At 40.0% G+C, this 26,935-nt stretch overlaps 1 protein-coding gene across 2 annotated transcripts in view; it reads left to right on the forward strand.

The window, feature by feature from the left end:
* The window catches only part of LOC103597315 (exocyst complex component 6B-like), a 176,366-nt gene extending 155,287 nt beyond the window's left edge, over nucleotides 1–21,079 (forward strand). Inside the window, exons 2-4 of one of the 2 annotated variants that reach the window (XM_008581140.1) lie at nucleotides 12,711–12,823; nucleotides 14,033–14,044; nucleotides 17,622–21,079. In XM_008581140.1, coding sequence (XP_008579362.1) covers nucleotides 12,711–12,823; nucleotides 14,033–14,044; nucleotides 17,622–17,748 — 252 coding nt within the window. In that variant the 3' untranslated portion in view covers nucleotides 17,749–21,079. The remainder of the gene's footprint in view (nucleotides 1–12,710; nucleotides 12,824–14,032; nucleotides 14,045–17,621) is intronic. The other variant, XM_008581141.1, reaches the window with a different exon arrangement.
* The last annotated feature ends 5,856 nt before the right edge of the window (nucleotides 21,080–26,935 follow it).

A 26,935-nucleotide genomic window follows, 5' to 3' on the forward strand; every position in this document is an offset into this window, starting at 1 on the left:
AAAAAAAGCAAAAAAAAAAAAATAATCAAAAAAAAAGCAAAAAAAAAAAAAAAAAAAAAAAGAAATGTATTCTATCATCGTAACCTGCTTAGTATAAACTGAATCAAAATATCTTTACTTGTCATATGCTTTACCACTGTACACATTTTTGTATAATAATCAATAATCACATTATATACAATTTTAATTAACCTATGTAGCTTATAAGGTGGCACATCAGCTACTACACTAGTTTAGTTCCTGTGTTCTGATAAATACCTTAAACAAATAGCTCTGTGTTTGAGATCAAAGCATCATTAATGATTGGTTGAGTTTGCTTTTGATTGAATTAGCCCATACCATCAATATGTCCTACCCTGTAAGTATCTAACACTCCTCTGTTCAACCAGTTTAACAAAGAATGCCCTAAAATGTAATATCTGGTCTGTCCCTTGAAAATGACTTCTAAGTATCCTGATTTGAGCATCACATATTGTACACAGCTGATATTCAACACTGTACCCCACAGATCTGTACAATCAACTATGTTACAATGAAAATAAATAAAATAAAATAGAATAAAATTCATTCTCTTATCTAGCTTACAAAAACAGCATTTGTATGAATAAATCAAGAATATGATCATTAATGAAGAAAGAGCTTCTAGGGAGTGAGTTCTGAGATACACTGTTAGGTGCAAAAAACAAAGCGCAAAAGAGTAGCTATAGTATGCTACCCTTTAGGTGAGAAAGAGGAAGATATAAGAAACACACATGTATCTGCTCATTTGTACAAAAGAAATAAAAGAAGGTTATAAACCAGAAACTATATTGTTTACCTGTAAGGGATGGATGAGAAAGAAGTAGGGGAGGATGAAAACAGGTTAGTTAGGATGAAAAGGAAGTGATATTTCTCTGAGTGTACTTTTTCATATAGTTGACTCTTAGAACTATAGTATTGTTTCATATACCCTAAAATAGATAATTAAAGTCAACCAAAATATGGGGGAATCCAAAATGAACCACAGTCAGTAAAGATTGAATCTAAACAAATTACAAAAGAATAATATAACCACACTGAAAGGAGTGAGGAAGGAAAAACTAACCTAAGTAACTTTAAAACCCAATATTTTGACTGGAAGTTGTAAGGCTAAACACAAAAAGAACTGTGTGCAAATACTGTACTCTAGTTAATAAATTTGTTTCACAGGGGTATGGGTTAGCAATTCCAAAACTACTTTATGCTAGGATTGCACAAATAAGTCAAATACATGGTAGATAATGACAGCCAGCTTTCTCACTGTCAGAGAAAGAAGTGATAAACAAGGAAAGAAGGAAGAGGCTAGAATGAACCCTGTAGTGCTGGATTGGAATTGGAGACATCAGTGTGAACTCATGATTTTAACATATATATATATATATATACACAGATAGCTACAGAACTAAATATAGATGTATGTGCAAGTTAGTATACATACATATTTTCCTTAGTTCCGTCCACTGAGAGGGTCTGCGTGCAATAATACCCCAGTAGAAATGAGCATGCTAAGTGCTTAGATCTTGGTTTCTACATACCGTTCTCTAAAAAAAGGAACCTGTACACCTTGGAGAAATGATTGATTCCAAGGCCAGAGCAGGGAAGTGTACAAGATGAGCCTGGAACATCTAGTAGTGCCAAAAAGTAGGGAATTTTTCAGAAAAGGACAGGGGAGCCAATCTTAAAGAGTTTCTAATGGCCAAAGCTGGAACAACTTGAATAACAAAATAAATAATGATTGTATTGGATGATAACCCATAAAATAAAATAAATATCTAGGAGGTCATACTGATATAAATAATTGGATAAATAAATAAATGGGGGAGAACAGACAGTGCTTTTCCTCACAGAAGAATTCCACTTAAAAATTACAGAAGGAATGAGGGAAATAGAAAATTACCATTAGTCAAACACCACAGTGAATGTTGTTGCAGGCAAGATCCACCAATGGATGCTAAAATTGGCAGATAAAAGTTTGAGGAGAAACAGAATATTTGCATAGTCCCAAACTATATCTTCCCCAAGAAATATACTCATTGCAAAGGGAAAAATAGTAACTTTACAGTAGAGAAACCTATAAGCCACCACCTTAACCAAGTGATTAGGGTTAATATTGCCAGTAATGCAATACATGAACATCATGTACTCTCTGATATGATGTGCTAAGAAAGGCACAATATCACTTATATGGTGTCTTTGCAAAAAAAAAAAAAAAAAACATAATTTTAATCCAGGGTCTCTTAACTTTGGTACTATTGACATTTTGAGTCAGATAATTCTTTGCTATGGAGGCAGTTCTGGGCATTGTAAGATGTTTTACAGAATCCCTGGCCTCTACCTGCTGGATACCAGTAGCAACACGCCACCACCACCACCCCAGCCTTGTGACAAACAAAAATGTCTCTGGACATTGCCAAACGTCCCCTGGGAGTCAAAATCTTCCCTGGTTGAGAACTACTGCCTCAATCTCATAGTGAGAAAATATTGGACAAACTCAAATTTAGAGACATTTTACAAAATAAATGACCCAAAATAAACTCTTCATAAGTACCAAGGTCGTGAAAGGTGAGACTGAAGAATTGTACAGGATTAGAAGAGACGAAGGAGACATGATGACCAAATGCAATGTGGGATCAGTTGTATCCTGGAACAGAAAAATAACTTTAGTGGAAACTCTAGTGAAATTAGAATAAAGTCATAGTTTAGTTAACAGTATTATACCAATGTTAATTTCCTGGTTCTGACGATTGTACTGTGGTAATGTAAGACACGAACATTAGAGAAGCTGGTGAAAGGTATAGAAGAACAGTCTGAACTATTTTTATGCAACTTTTATGTAAGTCTAAAATTATTTCAAAGTGAAAAGCTTTGAGAAAAAACAAAATCTGCTACTGATGTTAGTAAAATGTAACCAAATTTCCCATATTGAACTCTGTGACAAAGATACAAGCATAACTGTTATTTGATGTTGCTGATATAGTATCCATCATCTCTAAGGCATTATCTGACAACCAGAATAAACTTAAAGTACACCCAATGTGTGTGTGTGTGTGTGTGTGTGTGTGTACGCGCGCACGCGCGCACATGTGTCTGTGTGTATTCTGTACCACAATTTATATTAGCTGTTTAAATTTTGCTATAAATGGAAAACTTTGTAAAATGTTCAATTGGTGACTCAGAAAGGAGTAACAGTCAGTATGTTACTTAAACAGCATTTAACTAATTTGGCTTGAATTACAGTTATTAATGTTTTTCTTTTATTCTCCTATATGAGGAGAGATCACTTATTTTAATATCACTTGCAAGTCCCAGCCCAGTTCCTTGCACATATTAAATGCTTTAAAAACATATGCTGAATTCAATGGGTTTACATCTTCATTAAGAAAATCTGAGACAAGCAAATATGTTTTATTATTTATGTTTCAAATTCTATAAGAGTAAATGTTAGAAATTACTTCACTTGAACTTTTTAAACTTCAGAAGGTTATAATTTTTATACAAAATATAAATATAATGAACATAGTGCAGGTCCAAAGTGTGGTTCTGTAAGTTCTGTCAGAAGTCATCACGTGCAGAATCAAGAATTTTAGCAATGTTCTAATAGAGGTAAGAACTCATCAAAAGTCAAGATCAAGGTAACTTAATAACTAATGAGGAAACCTGGTCGTGAGAAAAATGAGGATACAAAGGACTAGTTTGCTTTTCCTTTATGAGCTATCTTTGTGGTTGTGTTAGCAAGTTGTCCAGCCCACTTACGCTCATCAGACCTCACCAGCCAAACCAGGCTCTTAGCCATGGACCTTCCTGGCCAGTCCAGGACACAAGGCCTATGTGTGCACTGATCTCTCATAATGAGACTGATGCTTGGCTGGAACTTCTGTTATAAGTGTTTCTTTGTACACATAGACCACTTTATTCCATGCACACAGTCATCACTCAACTCTTGGTTGAAGTCACAAACTAATCCTAAAACATAGGGTGATGGAATACTAGAGGTATAGAAGGCTATATAAAGTGATAGGCAAGATGGGTTTAGATAGTATCCAGATGTGTCATTAAACACTAAATCATGATATGAGAAAACTATTCCTTTGTAGTTTTTCTGAAGACAAGGAGGGCATCGCATTGTGGTACTAGTATTTGTCTTCTATTTATGGCAAGTGAGAATAGTTTCCCATTTATGACAGTGATGTTAAGTATTCTTTTAAATTTTGCTTATGATCAAAGCATGAATCTCTACAACACAAAAAATGGATAAATACAAAGAAAAAATATTAAGTAAATATTAATACATGTAGCATGAGGATATGGTAAAAATTGTGAAGGTGATAAATAATAGACTTGGGGGATAGTGATCTTAAATTTAGTCTCCCACCTCTGACCCTCCCCCTTCTTCTTTTCCATCCACCACCTACTTATCAATTCAAGAAATAAGATGCCTTGAAGTACATATAGCATTGCTACTTTCTACGTAAGAAAGAAGGGCAGACAAGAAAGCATACATGTATCTGCTTTATCTTTACCAATAGAAACATAGGAAGAACAAACATGAAAACAGTGGAGTTATTTACCTACAAGGCTCAGGAGGAACTGGGGTAAAAGGGATACAATAAGAGGAGTAACACATCTTGAACCTTTTTTGTATAGTTTTGACTTTTGGAAGCATGTTAATGTTCAACATATTCAAAAAATTAAATTAACAAGGATGGGAGGGAGGAACGTAAAACTAAAAGCAAATGAAAAAAAAAAGAGAGAGAGAACCCAGTTGCATTTATAAGAATACATAACTACACTGAAGGGGAAAAAAGTGAACCCAAGTGATGGAGAATTGCAAACAAATCTTGAACAATTCTGAAACCGCTGTAGATGTATTTTAGGATTGAGCAAATTAGTACATGAGATGATGATGTTGAGAGCCAGGTTCTCACTGCGGAAGAAAGCACATACATAAATAGAATAGGGGAAGGAAAAAAAAGAACCCTGTGAGAATGGGTTAGAATTGGAAGTATTGGTGTGAACTCATGATTTCTAAAATATGTACAAGAGGTCTTCTTCAAAAAGTGTGTGGAAAGATTCATATTATCTTTTAATTCTATTTTTCCGTAAACATTTTGAGGTACCCTTGTAAGTGTATATGTATGTGTATATTAACATGCATATTATTCCTAGCTCTGTCTGCTGAAAGCACTTGGTTCCCCACAGATTGTCCCCCCAGTAGCAGTGAACAGAGACACTCCTGTAGCAATGAGTGCACTTAGCAAACAGATATTGATCTCCAGTAACATTCCCAGTAAAAGAAATTTCTTCTCAGACAAATGGCTGGTTGTAGAGCTGGGGCAGGGTAGATGCAAGATGAACCTGCAAATACCTTATTATGCCAGAAAGTAAGAAAGTACTCAAAAAATTGGGGGGGTGGCATGTCACAAGGACACAGGCTTGAAGGGCTCCCACTTACCAAATCTGGGACAATTTGAGCAGCAAAACAATAGGCATAATAATGAATATAAGCCATTGAAAAAATGGTAACCCATAAGTCCATACCAAAAATAAATAGATAGAGATTAACAGAGGAGAAGGGAGAGCACTTGCTTACAGAAGAATGAGTTACAACTGATAAATGTGGAGGGAAGATGGTGTTAGAATGTCATCAGTTTGCAGTCCTCATACTGAAGATTGGATCAGGCAAGAATCCTCACCGGATGCTAAATATAAAGAAAATTTTAACCAGGAGCAGTATATTTATGTGGTCTTAAATCATCTCCCCAATAACTTACTAGTTGCAAAGGAAAATGTAATAAATAGACAGTGGAGAAATCAGACAACATCTTGACCAAGTGATCAAAATTAATATCACCATGAGAGACAAAAGAGTATTATATGACTCCAGATGTGACACCCTAAGGAAGACACAGCATCATGTGTGTAGTGTGCTGGCTGGGAGTGGCATGTCTTAAATCTTATGAGAAAGCATTAGACAAAACAAAACTGAGGGAAAAAATGAAGGCAGGGGACTATGTTCTTCAAAAATATCAGTATCATATAAGAAAGAGGAAAGGCTGTAGAAATATTCCAGATTAAAGGAGACTAAAGAGACCTGACGACTAATATAATACTTATGGATGGTATCAATATTACATTAACTGAAGTTGAAAATTATACTGTAATTATATAAGAAAATATCACTCATTGTTATGAACACTGAAGTATTTGGGATAAAGGGCCATGATATATGCAATTTACTTTCAAGAGATTCAGAAAAGAAATGTGTGTGTGTGTGTGTGTGTGTGTGTGTAGAGAATGAAAATGATGGAGCATATGGGTAAAATATTGACAATGGGTAGATCTGGGTGGAAGGTATATGCTTTTTTTTATACTGTGCATATTCTTGCAACTTTTTGATAAGTTTGAAATTATTTCCAAATGAAAGGTTAAAAAATAAAGAAGAATCATTACTGGTCATTAGCGATGATTGAGTGTTCTGCATCCTTGGGAGAGTATTTATTGAGATCTAACAAGATTGTTGTATGTGGAGAACCAGGCTGGGAGGGTTGCATTCATCTTTGAAAGTCAGAGTGTGGAAACCAACATACTGTATTGATAAATAGATCTGCTGGTTTTCTTGGCCTCTTATTCTATATTCTATGGAATCCAGTAGAACTGTGCCTCCAGACAGCTAACTTAGTTAAATACCTCCTGACTTTTTTCTCTGCCCATCTCTCTCACAGAAGGTCATAAGACCTAGGTGTTGGCCATAAGACTTCGGTATAGTCCTAAAGGTGTACCCTAAAGGACTGTGGAAAACATCATGGGCCCAGAGTGTGATCTACAGGCTCATGGTAGTTGAGTTTAATAGAATTACGTAGCTTGCATGACTAGAGTAAAATAAATTAGGTAGCTTATCATTCCAGCGCTCCTAGGCTCAGTACTGGCATTGAGAGATTTTGGCAGAAAGATAAAAACGGAAATCCCTAGAGCTAAGTCATGAACTATCCTCCACTGTCCATTAGTGATTCACCCAGGTGTCATTACCCAGAAAGACATGGTGTTCTTTGCAATAAATCAGAAAATACTGATACCATTAATTTCATAACAGAAATTAGGAATTAATTAACAAAGAAGGTAGTTTTATTACACACATGTATATGAGAATACTTCAGAAACTATGTGGAAATATAGAATTAGAAGATAGTATGAATCTTTCCACAAACTTTTTAAAGTACCTTTATATGACCACATCTGAAGAGTAATATCTAAAGTAGCTTTAAGATATCAGGTTTTCCAGTTTTTCACATTAGACTTTTTTGGTAATCATCCACTTTTCTTTTATTAGCTCCCTAATGGGCAAACAGAAAAAAGCCTGCAGGGTATGTTTTAGATTTTGTGAAAAAATTTTAATTGAGAAAATGCTATCCTTTTTCATAGTTTTTTCCCCCTGGTATTTGAGGGAAAGCATAATCAGATTGGTAAAGCACAGTACTGGAAGAACTATAAAACAGGGGGGCACTCTGATGTCTATCATGGTCCCTAGGAGCAACTAAAGAGGTTATATCTGGAGTGGTCTTTGGATACTGTGGGAAAAAAATACCACAGTTACAGTAGAAAGGGAAAATTCTCTTCTGAAGGACAACTCTGTGAGGCCTTGGGTCAGCAGAAGGAAGTGGTAGAAGCCTTTTTACTTGCCAACTAAAATAGGCATGACTTAAAAGAGGCCTGAGAGGGCCCTTTAGGGCCATGCTGGCCCAGACCAACCAGCATATATGTTTGTCTTTCCCATTCCCTCCTTCTCTCATCTTTAACATCCCTTTCTTGGCTAAGACTGTACGGGCTTTTCTCAGTTTTAAATTCGGGACTTCAGCCAATTCCTGTCCTGCTTGAGGAAGTTTATAATAGCTATTCTAAGAGAATGGATGGAAGTGGAGACTTGGCCAAGCAGGACAAGGCCCACAGTGCCTGTTTGCCCAGCTGCACAGTGAAGACAGACATAGGGTGAAGGTGTGCCTTAGAGCCCAGGCTCTGGCATTGGATGTGACTGGCACTCTAGGCCTCTCAGTCTTTGTTCTGCAGAGAGAGACAGCCATCTTGTCTCCGTCAGCAGTTATCTCTTGGAAAAGGAGAAATAAGGAAATGTCTTGAGTCAAAAAGTACTTACGTGTTTTGTGTTTTTTTAAAGTATAATGCTACAATGCTATTGATCTACAAACCATACTTTGATAGCAAAGTGCTATGATACAAGCAAAAATACCCAAATATCTGATACATTTTTGTAATGATGAATATGCTAATTACCCTGATTTGATTATCACACATCGCACAAATGTATTGGAATATAACTCTACTCCATAAATATGTACAACTAATATGTGTCAATTAAAAAATAAATAAATAGATACATTTTTGTAATGATGAATATGCTAATTACCCTGATTTGATTATCACACATCGCACAAATGTATTAGAATATAACTCTACTCCATAAATATGTACAACTAATATGTGTCAATTAAAAAATAAATAAATTCATTTTTTAAAAGTATGATGCTAACCATTTTTTTATACATGTTTTTATTTGGGGGTTTTATTTGACAGGTTTTTTTTAAATGTTTTTCTATAACTGATTTTATTTTATTTTTTAAGCAAACCTTTTTTTTATTTGTCATGAATATCCATGAGATACAAAGCTGATTGTCACCACTTGTTCCCAAGATGTGATGGCTAGATCCATACTGGCAGCATTCCCATTACCACAGATTGCAATTATACCGCATGTCCCCCACCCAATTATCCCCAACATCCTTCCTCATCCCCTTTACCCTACTCTACTTTGTATCCCTAGGTATGCTCTCTCCCTCTGTAAGTCCAACAGACCACTGTGGTCTTCCTTTCCTTCCTTTTTTCTCTCTTAGTTCCCACTTAACGAGTGAGTACATGCAGTATTTATCCCTCTATGCTTTGCTTATTTCACTCAGCATAAATTTCTCCAAGCTCAACCACGTTGTTGCAAATGGGAGAATTTCATTCTTTTTAATGGCAGAGTAGTATTCCATGGTGTATATCTACACAGTTTCCTTATCCTATCATTCATCAATGGAAATTTAGGTTGGTTCCATATCTTGGCAATTGTAAACAGAGCTGCAATGAACATGGGAGTGCAGATATCCCTTCGACATGATGATTTCCATTCCTTTGGATATATACCCAGAAGTGGGATTGCTAGATCGTATGGAAGATCTATCTGTAGTTGTTTGAGAAACCTCCATACTGTTTTCCATAGTGGTTGTACTAATTTATAGTCCCACCAACAGTGTAGGAGTACTCCCTTCTCTCTACACCTTTGCCAGCATTTGTTATTCTCTGTCTTTTTGATTATAGACATTCTAACTGGGGTGAGATGATATCACAATGTGGTTTTAATTTGTATTTCCCTGATGACTAGTGATGTTAAGCATTTTTCATGTACCTGTTGGCCATATGTATGTCTTCCTTTGAAAAACATCTAATCAGCTCTTTTGCCTATTTTTTAATTGGGTTATTGGTTTTTACTGTATAATTGCTTGAGTTCCTTGTATATTATGGATATCAATCCCTTGTTGGATGCATAGTTAACAAAAATGTTCTCCCACTCTGTAGGTTGTCTTTTCACTCTGTTGATTGTTTCCTTTGCTGTGCAGAAGCTTTTGAGTTTGATACAGTCCCATTTGTTTATTTTTCTTTTGTTGCCTGTGCTTTCAGGCTCTTGTTCATAAAGTCTGTGCCCAGACCTAGTTCCAGAAGTGTTTCACCTATATTTTCCCTTAGTAATTTTACAGTTTCAGATCCTATACTGAAGTCTTTAATCCATTTTGTGTATAATTTTAGTACATGGTGAGAGATGCATGTCTAGTTTCATTCTTCTGCATATGGATATCCAGTTTTCCCAGCACCACTTATTGAAGAGGCAGTCTTTTCCCCAGTGTAGGTTTTTGTTACCTTTGTCCAATATCAGATGACTGTAAGCCTGAGGGGTGATTTCTGGGTTCTCTATTCTGTTCCACTAGTCCAAGTGTCTATTTTTATGCCAGTGCCATGCTGTTTTGCTTACTATAGCTTTGTAGTATAATTTGAAATCAGGTAGTGTTATGCCTCCGGCTTTATATATTTTTTGCTTTGGATTGCTTTGGCTATTTGGGGTCTTTTGTTGTTCCATATGAATATTAAGATCGTTTTTTCCATTTCTGTGAAGAATGTCATTGGTATTTTGATGGGGATTGCATTGAATCGGTAGAATCGCTTTGGGTAGTATAGACATTTTCACAACGTTAATTCTTCCAATCCAAGAGCATGGAATGTCTTTCCATCTTTTTGTGTCTTCTTTCATTTCTTTTAGTAGTGGTTTGTAGTTCTCATTGTAGAGATCTTTCACCTCCTTGGTTCAATTGATTCCTAGGTTTTTTTGGGGGTTTTGTGTGTGTGTGTGACTGTTGCAAATGGACTTATTTTCTTGATTTCTCTTTCTGCTAGTTGATTAAGAATATAGGTGCTACTTATTTGAGGGCATTGATTGATATCCTGCAACATTACTGAAATTATTAATCAGCTCTGAGGGATTTTTTTGTGGAGTCCTTAGGTTTTGAATTTTTTGATAGAGTCTTTAGGTTTTTCTATATATAGTATCATGTCATCTACAAATAGGGACAGTTTGACTTCATCTTTTCCAATCTGGATGTCCTTTATTTCTTTCTCTTGCCTGATTGCTCTGGCTTGTACCTCCAGTACTGTCTTAAATAGAAGTGGTGAGAGTGGGCATCCTTGTTTTTTGACAGTTTTTTTATTGAAACATAATTGATTCTATATGTTTGTGGGGTATGGAATTGAATGTCAATACATGTGTACAATATGTGGTGATCAAATCAGGATAATTAGTATACTCATGTTTATAAAATATAAGCAGTCTTTGCCTCCCTTAACAAATTTCTTGGTAACCTTCCCCCTCCTCCCCCTTTCCCACCTCTAATAACCACAGTTCTGTTCTTTTTTGAAACTTCAATGTATTATTGTGATGGTTTCTTTCTTACTTACTTTCTTTATTTTACAGTATACAACCCAATGTTAAAAGTTACATATATATGTATATAGTAAAATGGTTACTACAGTGGAACAAATTAGCATATCCGTCATCTCAGTGGTTACTAGAGGCAAGGAGAGGGAGGAAGAAAGGGGAGTTGGGGAGAGGTTGGTAAAGGGGTACAAAGTTACAAAGTTACAGTTAGATAGGAAGGATAAGATCTGGTGCCCCAGGGTGACAGTAATAATAATATCGTATATTTCCAGTTAGCCAGAAAAGAGGATCTTGAATATTATAAACACAAATCATAAATGTTTAGGTGGTAGTTATGCTAACTGTTCTGACTGGATCATTATAAAATACACGCGTGTAATGAAACAACAAAGTGTACCTCGTAAAATGTACAATTAAAAAAATAAGTTAAAAAAAAAAAAAAGTACTTAGGGCCAGCCCATGGCTCACTTGGGAGAGTGTGGTACTGATAAGACCAAGTCAAGGGTTAAGATCCCCTTACCAGTCATCTTTTAAAAAAAAGAAAAAAAATACTTACATGAGGGCATTTCTTCTATGTAATGATGTGAGTCCAGGACTGTGCCTCCTCTGGAAGCTCCTAGAGGAGAGCTAACACCCCCACCTTTGAAATGCAGTGATTTTGTTTGTTTGTTTTACTCAGTTATAATTGTTGAGTATTTGTTAGACTAAAACTGGCTGGGAAGGAAGGACTTTGACAAAAGTTATTCAGTTTCTTGAAGTCAAAATCTCCCCCAGTGTCAGAACTCTGATTACCCTCAAAAAGTGTTCTGTATTTACTGAGTAACTTGGGTACATTCAGTGCAGCAAGCCATGAAACCAGTACGGTCATGTGCTGGATAACAACGTTTTGGTCAATGATAGACCACATATGTGACGATGATCCCATGAGATTATAATACTGTATTTTTACTGTACCGTTTCTAAGTTTAGATATGTTTAGATACACAATTACTTACCATTGTGTTACAATTGACTATAGTATTTAGTATAATTACATGCCACACTGGTTAGTAGCCCAGGAGCCACAGGCTGTACCATATAGCCTAGGTGTGTTGTACGCTACAATACCATCTAGGTTTGTGTCAGTACACTCTATGATGTTCACACAATGACAGAATCACCTAATTACAAACTTCTCAGAATGTATCCCTGTCTTAAGCAATGCTTGACTCTATGTGAACCCAGACCTTTTAACCTCAAAGTTCAAACAGTTACATATGTGGCACTGAACTATGTCCACATTTATTTGTCCATTATTGAATACTGAGCTCCTAGAATGGTGCTTGACATGTGCAAGGCATTTTGATAAGTATTTATTAAATAAATTAAACAAATATTGTTATGATAGTCTTGTGTTTTGATTCAGTCCAGTGACTCTGAGAGCTAACCAATCACGTGTAGTTTTAGCAGTGTTACGTGCTCATGGCAGAGATGACTCTGCCTTCTAATGTTTACTCATTTATTTTTGTATCACACTGTGTAGCCATTCTTTCTCTTATTACATTTTTATTTTTATTTTTCAAATTTATTAGTAATAGTAAGGGATGATGGGGCTTCTGGTATCCTGTTTTGTCTCGTCTGTTGAATTAATCTCTGGGGTGGGGGTTTGGATATTTTACAGCTTTTGGATCTCTTCATCCAATGGGATTGGTCAACCTACCTGGCTGATTATGGTCAGCCCAACTGCAAGTATCTCCGGGTAAACCCAGTGACAGCTCTGACCCTGCTTGAGAAGTGAGTACTCAGTTCAATGGTCTGTGTTGGGGGGGATTGGGTGGGGAATGGGAATCGGGGGATTAAAAGATAATTTTCCTGTTGCCAATACCTTGAAAGACAGCCTTGTACTTGAAGTTGCCATGGGTGGTATCAGTAGTCTCAGTCATTAGACTTAGCAGGCCAGTCTTCTTCTAGCCTCTTAATTCCTGAGCCCCAACAAGCTAAGCCAAGTATGGGTCAGAATTAGATTCAATGAGGCAAAATGTTTTTAAGTAAAGATGACAAGAAAAGAAAGGAAGATGGCTTAGTTTGGAGCTTGGGCCAGCCTAGTGAACAGAATGAGGCTGGCCCCAGTATTAATGGAACCTTCACCCACTCCCATGTCCTGCCTCCTGTCAGACTGAGCTTTGCTGTGCTGACTGTCCCAAGAAAGCTGTGTTGGCAAAGGTGTCTCAGTCTTGCCTTAGGCAGTCATTAGCTAGCAAAGGTTGCCTTACCACAGAGCTGTACCCTCTCTGAAGCAGAGATGCTACCACTGAACGTCCTGCCTCCTGTCAGACTGAGCTTTGCTGTGCTGACTGTCCCAAGAAAGCTGTGTTGGCAAAGGTGTCTCAGTCTTGCCTTAGGCAGTCATTAACTAGCAAAGGTTGCCTTACCACAGAGCTGTACCCTCTCTGAAGCAGAGATGCTACCACTGAAATTGGGTTAGCCAGCCCCAGAATATCTCAGGGCTAACCAATATGTCACCCAAAAGCTGGGATTTACTATGCATTGCAGCCTGGCTCTGGCTTTTGATAACCTAGTTGGGAGTCAGCAGACAAGAGACCAAGACCACCATAAAAGGGCAGCTTTCTCTTGTAATCAGAACGACTAGTTGATCCCCAGCTGCTCAAAATAATGCCCTATATCTAAGCAGTGTAGAAAGTCTATATAAATGGCCAGTCAAGTATGTCTCAAATCCTAGGAAGGCAAGGCCTAGGGCATAGGCAGTCAGAGTAGAGCCTTAAGAAGAAGGGGATGCCGAGGTATATTCTTCTTACTAGGTAATATTATACTGGGAGTGAAGGGGAAGAGATGGAGGGTAACAAGAGCAGGATATGGGGATGTGTGTTTGGAGCCAAGAGACTAAGAAACAAGAGTGCAGTTTTCTCCTGACCGTCAGGTACAGATGTTTCCATTTTAACTCTGTTTCCCATGGTTCTCTCTCCCAATGACCTTTCTTCATAGGATATCTAGAGAGTAAGTATATTATTCACTTGGGTCTTTTCCATTACTTTGAGGCAAGTCCTTCTGGTTTCCTCATTGACACTAATGACTACATTAAAATCCCTACCCTGTAAGTTGTCCCCGCCCTGACCTACTAATCTACTAAACCAGCCTGGTGCCATCTGGCTGACTGCCTCCTCTATCTTTGGTTCTTAGAGTGACCCTTGGCTTACTAATTCCTTTGGGGCTGGGAGTGGCAAGGATTTTGGTGGTAAGGATTTTCCCCCATCAGTGCCAGGTAAAGGGTTGTTCCCACTCAGCTTTCTGGCACTCTTAATACTCTTGCTAGCGTAGGAACTGAAATTCAGCCCTAACAAAAGAGAGTTCCTCAGCAGTCTCCCCTACCTCCTGGTGGTAAGGCCCATGGCTTTACAATCTGGAATGTACATCTTCCATAGAAGACTCTTCATTAGAGGCCAGGCTTAATCCCAGAGTTCTCAGTACTCAGCTAAAATTGGGGGGACATTTTTGCCTTTGAGTTGATACTTAAATGGTCATTTTGATGATATATCCAAATGGGCTCTGGGAATCCTTCCAGTCAGTTACTTCTCTCAGCAGTCCTTTACTCCTCTGATCCTGAGAGTCTCTATATCCAGAAAGTACTGGCTCATCCATTTCTTCGGGATCAACAATAGGCTAAAATAATCAGCCTCTCTCTACCATTTTAGAGGCCTAGCCAGTAACAAAGCTATGTGTTCAGCCCTAGCAGTCAGCAGGGTTTAAAAGCTTCTTTCCAAACACAGTAAGACAAAGGCCTCTCAGATCACTAAAATCTACATTTCCCAGCCTCACGGGAATCAATACCCTTACCTAACTCATTCCTGCTTTCCCCACAGCCAGCTGTGCCACCAGAGCTTGACCTTTCTCTTCTTTTCAACCTAGTCCTTCTTAGCAGGGTGAAACATAGAAAGACCCAAAGACCTGCTAAAGATATTCTGGAAAAAAGAGAGGTCCTTGTGTCATTGAGAGGGGGCCATAGCTAGAGTAGAAAAGGATCCTGGGCTTACAGAATGGGAGGAAAGGTGAGAAGACTCTCTTTTGGTTTTGGAGCATTCCTGGGCACAAACCAACATGCCATCATCAGCCCTCAGGGCACTTGAATTTATCTGTACAGTGCCTAATCCCAACTCCAGGCCTCAGTGACCAAGAAATCCCAGCCTCTGGAGCTAAAAACTACCCTCTTTTTCCCTTTCTCCTAGGCATTACAGGGGCCTCCCTATGGGAACTGAAAGCCAGGTCTGCTGCCTGTCCCTGGGCAGAGTCATAAAATTATTGATTACGTAGGACACTAAACTAAATGTTTTATGAATACAGGAAATGTTTTTCTTTGTTTAAACTGAAAGCCAGGTCTGCTGCCTGTCCCTGGGCAGAGTCATAAAATTGATTACGTAGGACACTAAACTAAATGTTTTATGAATACAGGAAATGTTTTTCTTTGTTTCTTCTCTCTTTTTTGTTTGTTTTGTATTGTTCTTGTTTAGATTTATAACATACCCAACAGAGGAAAGGGAATCCTTTTCTGGAATAAATAATCCAAAACCAGGCCAGTTCCATGAATATAATTATGCAGTTAGTGTGTAAGGGACCAAATACACTCATCATCAGAGCCTTAAGGATCCTTGTGCTTTGTCTTTAACCAAGCCTGGTCACCTCTTCTTTCTCTACTCTAAGCACAGACCTCTACATATGGGTGGTCGTACCTTATATTCAGTGTTTTGAGTTTCCTTTATGAGTGATTACAGCCTGAAGGCCCTTGAACTTAGATCAGGGAGAGAAGTCTCAATTAGTTTGTGACTGTCACTGTCAGCCAGAGCCATACAACTTGGTGTTCATCAGAACCTCCTTGCCACATATAATGTCCTTATGGAATATATATACAAGGGGTCTTCAAAAACTTCATGGAAAGATTTGTATTATCATTTTTTTTTTCCTTTTTGTCTTTTTTTCATGTCCGGCAACGGACCGCAACCCTCAGTGTCGCGCCCGTACCGGACCGGGACCGGCAACGGGATCGCAACCCTCAGTGCTGCGCCCGCCCCTCGCTCAGCCAGTGAGTGGGAACCGGTCTGTATGTGGGATCTGAACCCTCGGCGGGAGCGCTGCCACGCTCCCAAGCGGCGCACTGTAGCAGTGCGCCACCGGGCTGGCCCCTGTATTATCATTTAATTCCATTTTTCTACAAACATTGTGAAGTACCCTTGTGTGTCATATATTTGTATTATATATATCAGATATAAATCAGATGAAAAATGCTCTTGTGGGATCTCTGGCCTTTTGACTTACTGGTCTTTAATCTTCACCATTGCAAAGGGTCACCCACAGGCAAAAAAAGGCCCAGGATTAGCTAAAGGTCCCAGGGAAGTATACCTGGGCATAATTTATACCCCAGTGCCGGGTTCCTTCCCTCCCCTCTTGTAGACTGTCTTCATGCAGCCCAGGGAGCAGTGAAGTTAGAGAGCTGGCCCAGCTCCTTTCTCTGTCCCAGGGAGAAATTGATCTGGTCACTGTTCTTAATCCTCTAACACTAGAACTAGCTATGGGTTGGGGGTCTGGTGTACAGAGACCAGGAACAGAGTTAATGCCCACCAGTAGATGTGATTGTGGGCTCTCTGCAGGGAATAGCAGATTCCTGGATTCTGTAACAGTGGCTTGGTCAGACTGGGGAGTTCTGTGACAATATCAGCCTAGTCTTGATCTTCTTTATTGCTGCTTCCAAGTTAGGGCTCTTCATCTGACAGGATCATTGACCAGAGCTGCCCATGGTTTGTGCTCTAGGAATACGTCACCTGTGGAGCAATAGCATGATCCAAAGGTCACAGATCTAAGGATATAAACAGCCACTGAGAACTCAGGGCTTCTCTTGCTGAAAGCCCTAGTTTATCAAGTGAGAGGATAGCCCAGCCCTTTGGCACCTGCTTTCCTCAGCACCATACCGTCTTAGCCACCTCACTGCCTATCAGCCCTTACTCTGAAACAAAAGAAAAGAGATCAGTCATGCCCTTAGTTTTGTTAAAGATGGGTTAGAGTAACCAGCTAGAGTGAGTTTTGGAAATATGCATGGCTTTCAGTTATTTATGTCCTCTTGGAATTGCTAGTTAGGAGCATCTTTCATGCTTAACCTTTCAATTACCATTGCTAAGGTCCCAGCAGGATTTAGTAGGCTTGTAAGGTTATGAATGGATCCTAGATATTCTGTAAGAGCCTGCTGACCAGAAGGACTGTAGCATGTCCCAGACACCTATAATAGGTACATATTGGGGGAGAGAAGTGAATGAATTAGGTGGGGTGGTTATGGGGGATCAGGAGGTTGGCCCCTCCAAAGCTGGCTCTTCACTATTTTCCAGAAGTGACTAAAGTTGGGAGGGCTGTGGGTGCCAGAAGAACAGCTTCCTGATCAGTAGGTAAGTATGGGCCTGACGACAGAAGTATTCTGGACTCTCTCACTCTGAGTATTGGTTGAGATGCATTATACTATCCTTTGTCCTGCAAGTTCTCCTTCCGCCATTGTCTTCTCAAACACTTTGCCCTCTTTCTTTCCTTTTATGTTTAGGATGAAGGATACTAGCCGCAAGAACAACATGTTTGCACAGTTTCGGAAAAATGAACGAGACAAGCAGAAACTGATTGACACTGTGGCCAAGCAGCTCCGAGGACTCATCAGCAGCCACCACTCATGAAGGCTGGTCCTGGGCATACATAGTCTGGGATCCAGCCTGGCTGGCCTAGCATTTGTGCATTCTTCTTCAAAGAGAACATATGTATTTTTTTATTAACCCCTGTACAGTATTCACATTACCTTTCCCTGTAGTAAAAGAGTCACAAAAATAAGCAAGTACATGAGATGTTGCTAGGCTGGGACTCAGAGGAAGTTATTACTACTCTATCTGTATTATCCTAGAGATAGTGGTATCATCAATCCCAGTGTGATGAGCCACCTTTCACCCACGGTTCTAGAGCTTAGGTCTGGAGCTTAAGAACTACATAAACAAAGTGGGTGCTTGGTGCTAGAAGGTAAGGTGAGTAAGTCAAAGGATAATAAGGTATATCCTGTTCACTCTTGGGTGCCCCGTTCACCACATAGATGAGGCTGATTCTTCTTGACACAAGGAAAGGGCCTGGAAAACATTACTATTTAGTACACTAAAGGCCAGCACACAGTTCTGGATGTTCATTGTCCAGTTCATTGTCCGCTGACTTTCATTGGCTGGTGAACAAGGGTAACACGGGGCAAGATGACAGCTTCACTCCAGTCCCCTAACAATGGCAGTTTCTTTAGCCTAGATCTTGCTCAAGGCTATTAATTGCTAATTTTTCTGGGGTGGGATAGAGCTGAATAGGCAGCAGTAATAATTGGACCCACATGATTAACTGCAGGTTGCCCCCACACTAGGGGTGTTGGGTCTCAGCCTCAGGAGTTTTTGTGCATCTTGAAATCCAGTTTGAATGGAATCAGAGCTCCAGTCCCTTCCCCATTCCTCTCATTTCCTTCTTTCATAGTCAGAGCACTTGGTTCAGGGAATAAGTCAACAGTTATTTCCATAGTTCCTCACAGAGAGTCTCAGACTTGGCCTCCTCCAGCAATGTCATTGGGATAGGTCAGATCTCACAAGCCTGAAAATAGCCCTTACTTTACCCTTAGGTAAAACTTGAGGATTACTCAGTTCCTTCATATTTTAAAACCGGCTTTCTAGCTACCATCATTAAAGGAATTGTCACCAGCTCTGCACTGAGGGGGCAGCCACAGCTGGACTGGATTCCTCTAAGGATGGAGTCAATGTCACCATGAAGTAGAAAGGGCCAACCATGGCTAGTGGCTTGTTGCCTCTGGTCCAACTGTCCCTCACTACATTATATCCTGATTATGAAGCTCTTTTTGCTCAAGTCCAAGGCGTTCATCTTCTTTCAAGATCCCAAAAGCCATCTTTTGGCCTCATCTGAGAAAAATTGCCTATAATACTATCCCTTAAACTTTGGAGACTAGACCAGCTTCACTTAGAAGCTGTGTCCATTGTCCCAGATAGACTCCTAAGACTTAATGCAAGGGCTTTGCTGTGTGGTCTGTCAAAGGAACCTGCACTTTAAGACACTTCAGGAAGATACTCTTATGGCTTCTGGCAAGAGTATAATTGTACATCACCAAGCAATGACAAATAAGCTACACAGGCATTTCCAGCTTGGATTAGTGGGAGGAGAGACTCATCAAATAGAATTCTTCACTACCTTTGTGAGCTACTGACTTGCTTCTGGGAGGACAGTGCTTCCTTTTTTGTTCCCTACCCCCTACCCTCACCACATCCTATCACATCTTGAAAACCATGTGGAAGAGAATATGCACACAGATATACAACCTTTCTCAAAGCTGGAGAGACCAGGCTATATGTGAGCTCTGCAGAAACCTGTTGAGGCTCATCCTGAGGGCTAGACAGTTGACCCAGGGTTTTAGGATGAGGGTCAGAGGTAAGAACTACCACATGGAACTTAATAATAAGCCAAAGGAAGGCAGGGACCTGTGGAAATTAGATCCAAGATGGCATCTCCAAGCCTTAGAGTATGTTGAAAAGAGTGAGAAATGCTTCTACTAGTATGAAGTCCTATTGCTTGAGAAGGACCCAAAACCCATCTATCACTAGGACCCAGTTTGCAGCAAGATCTCTTCAGCTTTGAGTGGTGAGACTCTGAAGTGGGAATGGAGAGAAGCTTAAGCATATCACAGTGTTTGTCTTTTTAGAAAGTCACCATTGCTGATCTGCTCTCAAACCTCTACCCTGGATGACCTGTGCTGTGGTGGAATAGGGATTTACCCTGCACCTTCAATACACAAGTCTTACTAATGAAAAAGCTTATTCAAGCTCAGAACTCAAAGGATGGACCCTCTGGTGTACCTCCTCTTCCCTCAGCCTGCCTTCACTCTTCCCTAACAAAAAACAGCACACTCCTACTGAGTTGTATGTAGAGACATATTCTTGGTGGGCCAGGGAAGGTAAAAATGGACCAGCAATGTCAAAGTTTTTTGAATTGGTGAAGTGGGATGTTCTCAGTTTTGTTATATGCTTGTAGCTGGGTCAGTCCTTCAGAGCATATGTGCCCACGCCCCCTGATTCCTTCGATATGGCATCAAATACCTAGAGACATAGAAGTGCCCTGGAGAGTCTCAATAAAAGGGCAAGAACATAGGTGGCTGGAAGCCTGACTACCTTCTGGTCAGTATAAACCTTTGGCCAAGTTCTTAAGGAAACCAGGTTTATGTTCTTGAAGGGACAGTCTGGTTTAGGACCCTAGTGGGTTTCAGTAGTATAAGGCAGCTTGCATAGTTTAACATTCATATGAAAATCTCTTTGAGTAAACAATAAATGAAGCTGTTGGGGGTGGGGAAGAACAAGAATTGGAAACTGGAATCAGCAGGAAGTCCCTGTCGGCAAAGGGAATACACAGCTTCTGGGAAGAGTTCCGCAGTGTTTTTATTGCATACCAGGCCTAACAGTCTCCCAGTCCTCAAAGTCAGCCTAGCTTCACTGCACACTTGACAAGTGCTTGCTCAGCAGGTCCCAGAACCCAGGGTCCTTCATCCCCCTAGATTAGCATCGGCCATGACTTTACTCATCAGGCTTCTGCACACTCCCTGGGGCCTGCTGCAGAAATCTCCCTGCCTTAGCCTCCCTTTCCCCAGGACTCTTCTCCTGAACCCTTTAATTGCCTCTTCTTTTTTTTGCTTTTGTTTTTTTGTTTTGTTTTGCCTGCATTTGCAATTACTTTTCACTAATATGTTGGAAATGGCCTTTTTATTTTGCACAAATCATTGCACATTTATGAAGAAAATTTAGTAAAGTCCATTTTTAACTCTAAAGGGAACTTTTTTCTCTAAAACTGACTAGTAAAGCTACTGATACAGAGGGGCCATATGGTTAGGGAAAAGCTCCTCTGTGGAAAGAGCATGTTTACTCATCTTGTACATTTTCTTCTTTTAACTGCTATTAAACAAGAGAGCCTACATACCTGTTTCAAAAGCCACGGTGTTGTCTCATGGGTTTTTTGTTCTTCCATCCCTTTTCCACAGTGCAGCTGTGGTTGGTGAACTGGATGGCAGACATTGCATCTGCACTCAGTTGAACTGAGGACAAGAGCAGGCAAGAGCCTGGTGGGAAAGAGAAAGCCTGTCTGCCACACAAGGCAAGGAGCTATATTGTGGCCCTGAAAATGACCCTAATCACTGGGCTTTGTTTTACAGTCTATACAGCTAACACTGTCATCATATCATCATCAAAAGGAATAACTTTTGAAATGCCTGATTTATGTCCAGTACTGGAGTAGGCAACTTGGGGCCAAGTGTGTTTCCCAGCCCTGCCATAGAAAGGCTCCCAGTCAAGAAGGAGTGATGTAGGATTATCCAGAGCAAAGCCAAGCTGGGGAAGGCGGAGAGAAGAGCCTATTTTAGAGCTCAGTCAGGGAGAGAAACAGGCTCCTCGGCCTGGTATGGGAAAGGGTCTTGTCAGGGAAGACAGCACAGAGAAAGCAGGATGTTAATTAGTGAATTGAAGGAATTCAATTCAAACTTTGCTAAGCTATTGGGAATATTTTAGGTGCAGACCACATTAGAGTACGAAGTTGGCACAAGCCTGACACGTACTGGGAGGATAGTGAAGAACCTGCTAGGCACATCTGGAATCATGGTGAGACCAGAAATAATCAGTGTAGCAACACCCAGCCTGCTTGCCCCCCAGGCTTGCATGGAAGCCATGGGAATAGGCTAGGAAGAATTTCTTAAAGTTGGCACAAGCCTGGCACGTACTGGGAGGATAGTGAAGAACCTGCTAGGCACATCTGGAATCATGGTGAGACCAGAAATAATCAGTGTAGCAACAACCAGCCTGCTTGCCCCCCAGGCTTGCATGGAAGCCATGGGAATAGGCTAGGAAGAATTTCTTCAGTAGCAAGTCTGACTACTGCAACTGGGTTTTGATGTCTGGGAGACCTGGGCTTTGATCCCTGCATTGTCATTTACTAGCTGGATGACCTTGAGCAATTACTTAACTAACTCCCTAAATCTCATAATCATCATCAGGGAAAGCAGAATGGTAGTCCCTAACTTACAGGATTGTTGTGAAGTGTAAACGAGCTATCAAAGTTCAAAATGCTTAGCCAGTTTGAAGCCATAACATAAGCACTATTTAAGGCCTTTCCTCCCTTCCCTCCAATTTCACAACATACCTCATGACTGAGCATTGGGCATAAGTGTCCAGAGCTTCTCTGCCTCCTGGCTTCCTCTCCACAAGGCCAGCACAGATTTGGTTGTAGTGACGTCCCTTAAGCGCTTGTACATGAAACAAAGGGACAATCCTTTCAAATCAGCTGACCAGCTGCCTGGTCAGAGTAGAGCCATCCTTCAGGTGGAACCTGACCCTCACACCTGGAACCTTTTCTGCTCTCACTTTACTGCCAGAATGTATACTTCCCTCTAGAACTCAGAAGTTCTTAACCAGGGGTCCAAGAACCCTTGAAGTATGTGTATGTGTGCATGTGTGTGCGCGCGCACGCATGCCCACGCCCACAGGCTTGTATCCACCCATTTTTTCTGGAAAGATTCATGGCTTCCATCAATTTCTAGGATAGAGTCATGACTAAAATACTGAATAATAAGTAAATCCCTTTGGAAATATGCATCTTCCCATGAAGGAAAGCCAGAAGCTTTGAGCAGTTACCTCCTGTCCTTGCCTATATAGCTCTGGCAGATTTTTCAACACCTGCTGTTCTGCCACCCACCTTTTCCAGGAGCCCCCACCTGAACCTCAGGTCACACCTACAGACGAATATAGCCAGTCTCCTAGCTTTCTCTCCCCATACTAGGTTGGGGTACTGAGGGGGGAAGGATGACACTCCTGAGAAGACAGAGGCTTCCAGCTGTTTGGGGAGATGACAAACAAGAGGTCCAATACAGACAGAGGCTTAGGCTGTCACAGTGAAACTGACCGTGACTCACACCAGAACATTTCTCATAGGCTCTGAGCCCTGACTGGTACAACTTCTGGCCCAAGGCCTTATCCAGAGAGGTATAAGCAGCCCTCGTGGGGTACTCTGAGGAGGAAAAATGAAGTAAAACAAAAAAACAAAACGGAAGGATGTGAAGCAGTCACAGGCTTGCCCCTTTTCTCACGGTTGGGCTGCTTATCTGCTCACCAGGCAGATGAGGGTGGGTAATAGCTAATGGGAGATAAGAGAAGGGAGGAAGAGAGTGCCAGACCCTTTCCCTAGAGGCCCTCATTTTGAGTTTAATGGGCAGTGTTTGTCTGGAATGAGAGAGCTCCAGGCCCAAGGGACCAGAAGACAAAGGCTCCTGAGGAAGTGCAAGGAGGAGGAGGAGAAAAGTGAGGCCCTGGGCATTGTGTGGAGAGCTACCCCTCTATCTGTTTCAATCGCTGGTGGGATTAGGGTTTCCCTGCATTTGGGGCCCTAGCTGCTTTGTGGGGTCTGTGACATTGGCTGTTGTGATGGTAATGGAGGGGCCTCTCTTACAGGAGGCACCCCTTCCTTGGCCAGCCTGCACCAGCTCCCAGAAAGGATGGAAGCTCCTATTCCTTTAGGGTGGGATCAGGCTGTGGGCCCAGACAACATCCCCCCTCCCTGTCTGAACCCACTACTAAGTGTACCTTCCAAGCCCAAGCTATGACCTTCCTCTCTCCAAAGCTCCAGAAAAGGAATGGAATCTGAACATTGAGACGCTTTTCTGGCCCTAAACAATCCTCCCATTCTCTAGGCTCAATGATGGGTCTATTTCCTCTTGTAAATGGGTCTCGTAATCTTCAACTTTTACCTTTGCTTCTAAGGGTAATTAATTGGATCTCCCTCTGTTCTCCCCACACACTCCCCTCTCTGTTACAAGGCTCATGTTAAGCTGGGTGGATGGCTTTTCTTTCTTTCTATTCCATGGGGTGCTTACTTTTAAAGCTGATAGAGTAAGGCTCTGCCCTCTCCAGTGAGCCCCTTCTCCAGAGAAGCCTGCTGGGGAAACACTTCTGTGGGCACTTGAAAGGGGGCCTATCATTGCACCACCCAAAGGCTTTTCAGATAGCCAGTTCTGAGTGACCATTTCATTTTTTTTCCCCAGATATGTTTCCAAGGTTTTAGGGAAGGAGCTTTCAGTCACAAAGTGGGGATTAAGTGGTGATCTGGGCACTGGAGACAAAGAGAGGCAAAAATGGGCATGGGAGAAAATAACACCCAAAAGATCAAAGAACTTTTTTCTTTCCAGGGTGAAGAAAAGCAGTAAGGCCTCAGGTGCAGGGCAGCATAAGGGCAACAGAGTAAGAGAGGTGACAATAGGGCCCATCCAGGGGCAGCTGGACAAGAGGCTGACATGGGAGTTGGGTCAGGCAGGCAGGAAGTTGAGCCCCAGAGAGATGTGATCTCTAGTTAATGGTGGACTTGTCTGATGCTTCTGCTGAATAATGAGCTCTTTGAAGCCAGGAAAAACATCATACTCCTGTCTGAATCCCGCTCAGCACCTAGCCCAGCAAATGGCACGTGGGCACTCATGATCAAATGAGTCACACTTACTGTTAAGGACAGTTGCATACCATGGGAGGTGGCTGTGAGAGGACTCCCTACTGGCATTGTTTAGAATTGCCAACTTAGTGGTGGATAATTAAAAACAAACCAACTTTTAGTCATTTTATTATGGTTTTAAAATTGTCTACAAACATTTACCATCCTACCCTTGCCATGCCACAGAGTAGGGAACAGGCTGCAAGCAGATTAAGAGCAAGATGAGTAACCAAAGTAGCTGTTTAATTCCTGATGGAGGATGTGGTCCTGGCAGTGGTGATGAATATGTGTATGTATGCGTGTGTGTGTGTGTGTGTGTGTATATGTGTGTGTGTATGTATGTGTATGTGGGTATCTGACAGAATTGGGGCCTTCCTTACTGAACCCTAATCCCATTTTCCACATATAATCACTGTTAACAGCATGATGGTATTCTTTCATATTATTTTAATATGTATATATTTACACAAAAAAATTATAATCATAGTGTATTATATTACATCTTTTTTTTGCTTAATGTATCTTAAATATCCTTTATTGGCAACGTATAGAATTTCTTCATGCTTTACAAAGCTCATAAAGTATTTCCATTGCATGGATATACCATGAGTTTATTTAACCAATTCTGAACTGATGGATATTTGGAATGTTTCCAGTATTTCACTATTATAAACAATATTGTAAGAGATTTGTGTATATCTTTGCCTACTTATGTATTGCTATAGCATAAAATTTTAGGAGTAAAATTGATTAGTTAAAAGCTATAAACATAAATGTTACTAGAAATTGTGTAATTATGCTTTTGAAAATCACCAATTTACACACTCCAAAAAGATGTGAAAGAGTCTGTTTCTCTACATATCCTCAGCCCTAAGTAATATCAATTTTTTCATTCTTGCCAATCTTACAAGTAAAAAAAAAAATAATTTTCCTTTGTTCTAATTTACATTTCTTTAATTGATAATGAGCTTAAGCATGTATTTATATTGTTTGTTGGTCATTTTATTTCTGCTCCTATGAATTGTCTATCCAGAAATTCTGCCTTTTTAGAAAAAATTAGGTTGTTTTCTTTTTCATATTGATTTGTAGCTCTTTGTATTAGAAATTTTAACTATTTGTTGTTCGCACTGCAAATACTTTCCCAGTTTGTCTTTTGAGTTTGTTCATGGTCCATGTCAGAGATTTATTGACTGAAAGTCCAAAGGTAGTTCAGGATTAGTTTAATTTAGTCACTAAAAAATGTCAAGGTTCTGTTTTCTTTCCTTCCCTTTACTCCACCTTTCATGGTAACAAAGCCATCCTAAATATCACTTCCCTCATGGTGGCTAAATGGCTGCTCTTTTTCCAGGTTTCATATACCTACTCTACACTGTGCAGAAACTGACTTCCAATGACCCTCTTAGAAGAGCAAGGAACTTTCTATTCCATAAGTCTCCAATATTTATAGCCCTAAATTGGATTACGTGTTGTTCTTTTTGACCAGAAGCAGGCCATAGTTACTGCTTTGACCAGGGTTACCCAAACCGGTCACAGTGGCAAGGGCAGCAAGATTACCCTGATAGGTTAAAACAAGCAGTTCTCACCCCTGGAACTTGGAGTAAGGAGGTGTGAATACTCACCCCCAAACAAATTGCATGGCAGCTACACAATGGGGAGGATGGTAGAAGGAATATTGAGAACACAGCCACAATATTTACTACATGGTGGGGGTTTTTTTTTGTTTGTTTGTTTTTTATTTTTGCTATATAGAAGGTTTTTATTTTTGAAATGTCAGTATATCAGAATTTTCCTCTGTGATGTTTAGATGTCATGTCGTACTTAGATTTCCCCATTACAAAATTATAAAAATATTGTCCTGTGTTTCTTCTGATACTTAATTTTTAATATGTAAATTGTAAATCACTTATCAATTTGAAATTTACTTTGAGATATGGAATGTGACAGTAATTCAGCTTTTTTTTTTTCCCCTAAATGGCTGACCAGTTGTCTCACAATGTTATTGATTTATTTTAAAATGTCATCTTTATCATATATTTAGTTCCCATTTATCCTTGGGTCTATTTCTGAACTTTCTTTACTATAACATGATCATTCTGTTTCTCAACCATTGCCATATTGTTTTAATTACCACGTCTTTGTAATCTGTTTTAATATCTAGTAGTCCATTCCTGCATCATACTTTTCTCTTTCAGAATGTTCGTGAATGTCTGGATATTTATTCTTCCAGGGTAATTTTATCATTTTTTTTTTCAAATTTCAAAAATTTTTTTGTGGTTTTTTTTTTATTACAGTTTTTTAAATACTTGATTATACATATTTTGGGGTACA

The sequence above is a fragment of the Galeopterus variegatus genome, unplaced genomic scaffold (genome assembly GCF_000696425.1).
Source record: "Galeopterus variegatus unplaced genomic scaffold, G_variegatus-3.0.2 Scaffold2279, whole genome shotgun sequence".
In the NCBI taxonomy this organism is placed as follows: Eukaryota; Metazoa; Chordata; class Mammalia; order Dermoptera; family Cynocephalidae; genus Galeopterus; species Galeopterus variegatus.